The 9404-nt window shown below is 45.7% G+C and overlaps 1 protein-coding gene across 1 annotated transcript in view; it reads left to right on the top strand.

Annotated features, from left to right (window-relative positions):
- The first annotated feature begins 5849 nt into the window (after window positions 1–5849).
- Window positions 5850–9404, top strand: part of LOC125481608 (voltage-gated potassium channel subunit beta-3-like) — a 4481-nt gene continuing 926 nt past the window's right edge. Inside the window, exons 1-3 of the mRNA XM_048593390.1 lie at window positions 5850–5933; window positions 6797–6917; window positions 8354–8442. Of these exons, the coding sequence (XP_048449347.1) occupies window positions 5850–5933; window positions 6797–6917; window positions 8354–8442 (294 nt within the window). The remainder of the gene's footprint in view (window positions 5934–6796; window positions 6918–8353; window positions 8443–9404) is intronic.

Genomic DNA, 9404 nt, shown 5'->3' with positions numbered 1-9404 from the left:
TAAAGTCCTATCCTGGCCAACCTCTCCCTATAACTCAGGCCTACAAGTCTGGCAACATCCTCATAAATCTTCTTTGCACACTTTCCAGTTTAACTCTGTCTTTCCTACAACTGGGTGACCACAACTGTACACAATACTCCAAGTGCGGCCTCACCAAAGACTTATACAACTGTAATATAACGTCCCAACTCCTATACTCAATGCCTCGACCAATGAAGGCCAGCATGCTAAATGCCTTCTTCACCACCCTGTCTACCTGTGACTCCGCTTTCAATGAACTATGTATTTGTACTCCTAGGTCCCTCTGTTCCACAACACTCCTCAGGACCTTACCATTCACCACAGCTAATCCACCTAGCCTGCACATCTTTGGACTGTGGGAGGAAACTAGAGCACCCAGAGGAAACCCACGCAGACACGGGGAGGATGTACAAACCCCACACAGATAGTTGCCCAAGGCTGGCATCAAACCCAGGTCCCTGGCACTGAGGCCACAGTGCTAACCACTGAGCCATACCATGCTATAAACACACCCTAAACAGACTGTAAACGCACCATAAATACACTGCAAACACACCATAAAAACACCACACACAGACAGCAAATATAACCCAAACACACCACAAACAGACTGCAAATCTCCCACAAACTTACCATAAACACCCCACAAATTCATATACACACATGACTGTGTGGCCAAATTTCACTCCAACTCCATTTACAAGTTTGCTGACGACACCATTGTTGTGGGTCCAATCTCAAACAACGAAACGGAGTACAAGAAGGAGATAAAGTACTTAACAGCATATTGTAAAGACAACAATCTCTCCATCAACATCAATAAAACAAAGGAGCTGGTCATGGACTTCAGAAAGCAGAGTGAAGGGCACACCCTGCCTGCATCACCGGTGCTGAGGTGGAGGTGGTTGAGACCATCAAGTTCCTGGAGTGATGATCACCTACAATCTGTCCTGGTCAACCCACATTGATGCTACAGCCAAGAAAACACAGCAATGCCTCTAGATTCTCAGGAGGCTAAGGAAATTTGACATAGCCATAAAGACAAATTTTTTTATAGATGCACCACCAAAAGCATCCTATCTGGGTACATCACAATGTGGTATGACAACTGCTCTTCCTAAGGCCAAAATAAACTACAGAGAGTTGTGAACACAGCCCAGGCTATCGTGAAAACCAGCCTCCTACCCACTGACTTCATCTAGACTTCCGCTTGCATCAGGAAAGCAACCAACATAATCAAAGACCCCTCCCACCTCAGTTATACTGTCTTCCACCCTCTTCCATCAGGTAGAAGATACAAAAGTTTGAATACACATGCAAACAGATTCAAGAACAGTTTCTTCCCCATTGTTATTGGTCCTCTCAAAGGATAATGTTGATCTCCATCTCTGTAATTTCTCTGCAGCTCTAACACTATATTCTGCACTCTGTTCTGCTACTCTGTTGCACTTTGTATGGTATGATCAGGTCATGTAGAGCATGCAAAACAACACTTTTCGCTGTCTCCTGGTACAAAGACATAAGACCATAAGACACAGGAGCAGAAATTAGGCCATTCGGCCCATCGGGTCTGCTCCACCATTCAATCATGGATGGTAAGTTTTTCAACCCCATTCTTTCACTTTCTCCCTGTAATCTTTGATCCCCTTCACAATCAAGAACCTAAATATCTCTATCTTAAATATACTCAATAATGACCTGACCTCCACAGCCTTCTGTGTAGGTCATAGATTCACCATTCTCTGTCTGAAGAAGTTTCTCCTTATCTCCATTCTAAAAGGTCTTCTCTTTACTCTGAGGCTATGCCCTCAGGCCCTAGTGTTTCCTACTAATGGAAACATCTTCCCAACATCCAGTCTGTCCAAGCCAAGTACTTCTGTCCAAGTATTCTATAAGTTTCAGATAGATCCCTCCTCATCCTTCTAAACTCCATCAAGTATAGACCCAGAATCCTCAAATGTTCCTCTTATGTTAAGCTTTTCATTCCTGGGATCATTCTCGTGAACCTCCTCTGAACCTTCAGGCCCAATACATTCTTTCTGAGGTATAGGGCCCAAAATTGCTCACAATAATCTAAATGTGGTCTGACCAGAGCCTTATAAAGCCTCAGAAGTATATCCCTGCTTTTATATACTAGTCCTTTTGAAATAAATGACAACATTGTATTTGCCTTCCCAACTACTAACTCAACCTACAAGCTTTCCTTAAGAGAAAGTCCCATTGCACTTCAGATTTCTGAATTTTCTTCCCATTTAGAAAATAGTCTGTTTCTGTATTCTTCCTACCAAAGTGCATGACCTCACAGTTTCCCACATTGTACTCCCATCTGCCACTTCTTTGCCCACTCTCCTAACCTGTCTAAATCCTTCTGCAGCCTCCTCACCTCCTCAATACTACCTGTCCCTCCACCTATCTTTGTATCATCTGCAAACATAGCCAGACTGCCCTCAGTCCCTTCATCTAGATCATTAATGTATAAAGTGAAAAGTTGTGATCCCAACACTGACCCTTGCAGAACTCCACTAGTCATCGTCTGCCATTCTGAGAAAGACCCCTTTATCCCCACTCTCTGCTTTCTGCCAGACAGCCAATCTATCCATGCTAGCACCTTGCCTCTAACACCATGGGCCCTTATCTTACTCAGCAGCCTCCTGTGTAGCACATTGTCAAAGGCCTTCTGGAAGTCCAGATAGATAACATCCATTGGCTCTCCTTGGTCTAACCTGCTCGTTACCTCCTCAAAAGATTCTAACAGATTTATCAGCTATGACCTCCCCTTGATGAAACCATGCTGACTTTGCCCTAGTTTACCATGCACTTCCAAGTATTCAGAAATCTCATCCTTCACAATGGACTCCAAGATCTCACCAATGACCAAGGTCAGGCTAATCGGCCTGTAATTTCCTGTCTTCTGCCTTACTCCCTTCTTAAACATGGGAGTTACATTAGCGATTTTCCAGTCCTCTGGGACCCTCTCTGACTCCACTGATTCCTGGAAGATCACCCTTAATGCCTCCACTATCTCTTCAGCTATCGCCTTCAGAACTCTAGGTGTAGTCCGTCTGGTCCAGGTGATTTAACCACCTTCAGACCATTCAGTTTTTCTAGCACCTTCTCCTTAGTGATGGCCACCATACTAACCTCTGTTCCCCCCCAACCCCCCACCCCCCAACTATGATTCTCTTGAATTTTTAGGATGTTACTCGTGTCTTCCACCATGAAGACTGATACAAAGTACTTGTTCAGTTCCTCTGCCATTTCTTTGATCCCCATTACTACTTCTCCAGCGCAATTTTCCAGCGGCCCACTGTCCACTTTTGCCTCTCTTTTGCCCTTTATAAATCTAAAGAAACTCCTGCAATCTTCTTTTATATTACTGGCTAGCTTACCCTCATAATTAATCTTCTCCATCCTTATTTCTTTTTTGTTGCCCTCTGTTGGTCTTTGTAAGCTTCCCAATCCTCTGGTTTCCCACCGCCCTTTGCTGCATTAAATGCTTTCTCTTTTTCTTTTATGCTGTCATTGACTTTCCTTGTCAGCCATGGTTGCCTCATCCTCCCTGTTACATGTTCCTTTTTCCTAGAGATGAATTTTTGCTACATCTGCCGAATTACTCCCAGAAACTCCTGTCATTGCTGTTCCACTGTCTTTCCTGCTAGGGTCCTCTCCCAGTCAATTCTGCCCAGCTCCTCCCTCATGCCTCTATAGTTGCCTTTATTCAGCTGTAATACCATTACCTCTGATTCTATCTTCTCCCTCTCAAATTGCAGAGTAAATTCAATCATCTTATGGTCACTGCCTCCTAAAGGTTCCTTTACCTTAAGCTCCCTTATCAAGTCTGCCTCATTGCACAACACTAAATCCAGTATTGCCTGTTCCCTAGTGGCTCTATCACAAGCTGCTCCAAAAAGCCATCTTGTAGACATTCTACAAATTCCTTTTTCTTGCAATCCACAACCAACCTGATTTTCCCAGTCCACCTGCATATTGAAATCCCCCATGATCACTGTAACCTTGCCTTTCTGACACACCTTTTCTATCTTCTGGTGTATCTTGTGCCCCAGCTCCTGACTACAGTTTGGAGGCCTGTACATAACTCCCATTATGGCTTTTTTACTTTTGCGGTTCCTCAACTCTACCCACACAGATTCTACACCATCTGACCCTACTTCGTTTCTTGCTATTGATTTAATTTCATTTTTACTAATAAGGCAACCCCACCCCCTATGCCCATTTGCCTACCTTTTTGAAAGGATGTATATCCTTGGATAGCCAGTTCCCAATCCTGATCCCCTTGCAGCCATGTCTCTGTGATGCCCACCACATCATACTTGCCAATTTCAATCTGCGCCACAAGCTCATTTACCTTATTTCGTATACTGCGTGCATTCAGATATAACACCTTCAGTCCTGCATTTACCGTCCCTTTTCTCATTGTCATCACTTTATCAAGTCTGCTTGAAGTTTGATTCCTAATCCTTTCCAAACATCTGTCCTATTACGAGTTCTGGAGGCTTTAATAACCTCTCCTGACTTATCCTTTCTTTTCATTATTTCATACTCTTCCACACAGTTGAATCCACCCCTACAGATGTTAACCTGCTGCTTTGTTTCCCATTGGCCATTATACTTCTTGGAGTTTTACCCTTCCTTTCCCTCCCCACCTCCCCTACTTTCTCGTTTAAAGTCCTGTTAACTACCCTCTTTACCCTTTTCCCTAGAACATCGATCCCAGCTCGGTTCACGTGGAGACCGTCCCAATTGTACAGATCCCTCCTGTTCCAAGACAGATGCCAGTGCCCCATGAGATGGAACCCCTCTTTCCCGTACCACTCTTTTAGCCACGCGTTTACTTCCCTTATTCCCGAATCCCTATGCCAATTTGCACGTGGCTTGGGTAGTAATCCAGAAATTGTAGCCCTGTTCTTTAATTTAGTTCCTAGTTCCTAATAATCCCTAAACAGGTCCTCTTTCCTAGTCTTGCCTATGTTGTGACAACAATCAATCAAATCGAATTGAAACACATCATAAACACATAGTAAACACACTGCAAATACACTGCATAAGTAATGTAAAAATACCACAGACACACCAGAAACACAACTCCAATGTCCCAAAGACTCATCACAAACAAACCCAAAGTATGTCGTAAACACAATGCAAACAATTAAAAAGACACTTTGCTAGCACATCAAACCTTGATGTAAACACTCTGTACAAACATCTGAAACACACCTCAAACTCTTAACTGTGTCTCAGCTGGTAGCTCTTCATCTGCAGCTGAAGAATTCCATGTCTTACTCTTTGTCTCTTTCTTTCTGTCTATCTCTCCCACCCTTCATCTCTCTCTCTCTCACTTTCTTCCTCTGTCTCCCTCACTCTCCCTTTCCCTCACTCCCTCTCTCCCTTTGTGTCTCTATGTATCTCTCACTCTTTGTCTCTGTCAGATATGCACCACCAAACGCGCCATGATTCAGCAATATGAGTTTTCTGTCTCTCTGACTGTCTCCCCCTTTCCATCCTTTGTTCTCTGTTGTTCAGGGCCTTCATTCTCTCTCTTTTGCTCTCTCTCTATGTATATATCTCTCTTTCTCTCTCTCTCCATTTCTGTCTCTGTCTTTCTCTGTTTCTTTCCAACTATCTCTTTCCTTCACATTTTCTCTCTGTCTATCTCTGCCTCACTCTTCCTCCGTCCCTCGCTGAATCTCTGTCTCTGCTGTCTGTCTGTCTTCCCGTCCCTCACTGATTCCCTTTTGTCTCTCTGTCTTGTTTCCTCTCCCAGATCACTCCTAAATGAGAGCTCTACATCTCTCTCAGGTCTAGGAGTGATGACATGGTCACCATTGGCATGTGGCTTAATCACTGGAAAATATGAAGACAGCATTCCGGAAAATTCCAGGGCCTCGTTGCCGGTAAGATTCAGCTATAAACAATTTTTATCTGAAATTAAAAATTTGCAGGTTAGACTTAAAATTCAACCCTCGGTTAACCATCAGCATCAGGAGAAACTGGGTGACAACAGAGTAAAGCTCCCTCTACACTATCCTCATCAAACACTCCCGGGACAGGGATAGCACGGGGTTAGATACAGAGTAAAGCTCTCTCTACATTGTCCCCCCAATCAAACACTCCCGGGACAGGGACAGCACGGGGTTAGATACAGACTAAAGCTCCCTCTACACTATCCCCATCAAACACTCCCGGGACAGGGACAGCACGGGGTTAGATACAGAGTAAAGCTTCCTCTACACTATCCCCATCAAACACTCCCAGGACAGGGACGGCACGGGGTTAGATACAGAGTAAAGCTCTCTCTACATTGTCCCCCCCATCAAACACTCCCGGGACAGGGACAGCACGGGGTTAGATGCAGAGTAAAGCTCCCTCTACGCTATCCCCATCAAACACTCCCAGGACAGGGACAGCACGGGGTTAGATACAAAGTAAAGTTTTCTCTACACTGTCCCCCCCATCAAATGCTCCCGGGACAGAGACAGCACGGGGTTAGATACAGAGTCAGGGTCCAGCCTCAAGGATCTACACTCACTGGACCTGTTCTCTTTGGTTCTTTGCCCGATGACCATTCTCTGTGTTTCCTGTATGTTCAAACTGGGGACTGCAGAGCGAGCCTGACATCAATTTCACCTCTGACCCATCCTGACAACTTGACTCCTCCAGGGAGTAGCCGTCCCCAACTGATGTTTCACCTCCTCCATTTCCCCTGGCATTCCCTTGCTCCATTTCTGACCAAATATAACCTTATGTTGGCCTACAGGGCTACGAGTGGCTGAAGGCGAGAATAACGAGTGAGGAAGGCCAGCTACAGCAAGCCAAGACGAAGGCATTGCAGCCTATTACCGACAGGATCTCCTGCACCGTAGCTCAGTTGGCAATTGGTGAGCCTGCACTCTGTGGGGAAGCTTGGGGTGTTGAAAAGACAGGATGGGTCATAGGTCAACAAGGTCTAAGGGGAGAAGGGAGAATTTTCTCTTTGCAAATGTCGAAATAATAAGCCAAGCCTTGGCCAGCAGTTGCCATGAGCTTGAAAGCACCTGGTAATGGACAAAACTTTAGGCCTGCACCCTCTGATTTGAAGTCGTCGTGGGCTCCCATTGATGCAAAGGGAACACCTTTATCACATGACCACTCGGGCGACTGCCGCTCTTTCCATACTGGGCAAAAATAAGGGTTGCCAACTCTGATTGGCTGTATTCTTGAAGATTTTTTTGGGGCAGCACAGTGGCTCCGTGGTTAGCACTGCTGCCTCACAGCACCAGAGTCTGGTGACTGTCTGTGTGGAGTTTGCACTTTCTCCCCGTGTCTGCGTGGGTTTCCTCCGGGTGCTCTGGTTTCCTCCCACAGTCCAAAGATGCGCAGCTTAGGTGGATTGGCCATGCTAAATTGCCCATAGCGTTCAGAGATGTGCAGGCTAGGTAGGTTAGCCATAGGAAATGCAGGGTTACAGGGATAGGGTAGCAGAAGGGATGCTGTTTGTAGGGTTGGTGTGGACGTGATGGGCTGAATGGCCTGCTTCCACACTGTAGGGATTCTATAATTTGATTTCATGATGTGTCCCATACTTCAGCCATTAGTGAGTCAACTCATTCTTCCTAATGCTGGTCTGCCCTCCTGCACCAATCAGAAAGCAAAAAGACTCATTACCCAATTTGATGACACTGGGCATTTGGCCAAACATCATTGGCTAATTTCAATCCTTTTGATTAGAGCGAGAGAAAACTGGCGGCGGCTTTAACCTTGGGCGAGGGGTAAGGTTGAGAAGGCAGGACCTTCATGGTGACCTCTGCCAGTACAGGAATTAAACCCATGCTTATGATATCATTCTGCATCACTGCCAACTATCTAGCCAACTGGACTAACCAAGTCCCTACTTAGGAGTGAATGGAAAGGGGTTTGTGTCCATTGGGATTGAGTACAATGGGAATGAATGGGAAGGGGTTTGGGCCCATTGAGATTGTACAGAATGGGGTGAATGGGAAGGGGTTTGGCTTCATTGGGATTGTATACAATGGAGTGAATGAAAAGGGGTTTATGTCCATTGGGATTGAGTACAATGGGAATGAATGGGAAGGGGTTTGGTCCCATTGAGATTGTATACAATGGAGTGAATGGGAAGGGATTTGGATCCGTTGAGATTGTGTGCAATAGGAGTAAATGGAAAGAAGTTTGTGTCTATTGGGATTGTGTATATTAGTCAGTTCTGATTGGATACACGGACCTTTCGGACTCTCTGAACAGAGGGCCTATGGATGTAGACAGAGAATTTCATTGCTCCTGAACACCAAGATATTCTGTCCTTGTGTCTCCTTGACAGCCTGGTGTCTGCGCAATGAGGCAGTTAGTTCAGTCCTGCTCGGAGTATCAGATGCTGGGCAACTGCGTGAAAACCTTGGCGCCATTCAGGTATGTCTCCCTAACATAAGACAAAATTGCCGAAAACATGACAGCGGTTTTGAGAGTTTAGGGAGATTGGGTCCAATGTCCAACAAGGCAGCAGTGAAGTCACTGTGAACAGCAACAAGGATCGGAAGCTAAAGATGAATCCAAGAGTCATTGACAATCTCTAAGATATTAAGAGGATATGATCGCACTGACCAACTGCCTCCTGTTTCTCACAAACATCAGGTGACTGTCACTTCAGAGAGCCTTCCACAGTTCTCAGCCTTGTATACATCTCCCTCTTTGGCTATGCCCTTCTCAAACTCCTCCAGCGCCTACACCCCTCCCTATCTCTGTAACTCCCTACGGCCCCTACGTCCATCCCCATCTTGGTAACCTCCTCCAGCCCCGACACCCCCTCCCCATCTCTGTAACCTCCTCCAACACCTACACCACGCCCTATCTCTGCAACCACCTCCAGCTCCTACACCCATCCCTATCTCTGTAACCCCCTCTAGTCCCTACACTCCTCCCTATCTCTGTAAGCTCCTCCAGCCCCTACACCCCCTCCCTATCTCTGTAACCTCCGCCAGCCCCTACACCCCCTCTCTATCTCTGTAACCTCCCCCAGCCTCTACACCCCTCCCTACCTCTGCAACCTCCTCCAGCCCCGATGCCCCTCTATATCTCTGCAACCTCCTCCAGCCCCTACATCCCTCTATATGTCTCCGCCTTGTCCCTCTATCTTTCTCCTCCTCTAAGGTTCTCCTTAAACCTTTTTCACTGAGATTGTGATTATATCACTCGTATGAACATCTCCTGCGGCCAAAAGGCAAATTAAGTCTCATACAGCGTCTGTGGGAAAATGTCTGATATCTTACTTTGTAAGAGAAATGCTGTTATAATTAGAAAAATCAGAAGTAGAGTGATATCTTCCATTTGAATCAGAGATAGTAGGAACTGCAGATGCTGGAGAATCCGAGACA

The sequence above is a fragment of the Rhincodon typus genome, unplaced genomic scaffold (assembly GCF_021869965.1).
Source record: "Rhincodon typus isolate 14 unplaced genomic scaffold, sRhiTyp1.1 hic_rhity00002759, whole genome shotgun sequence".
NCBI classification, from domain to species: Eukaryota; Metazoa; Chordata; class Chondrichthyes; order Orectolobiformes; family Rhincodontidae; genus Rhincodon; species Rhincodon typus.
Note: the sequence above shows the minus strand (reverse complement) of the source record. Positions and strands in the feature narration are given on the sequence as shown.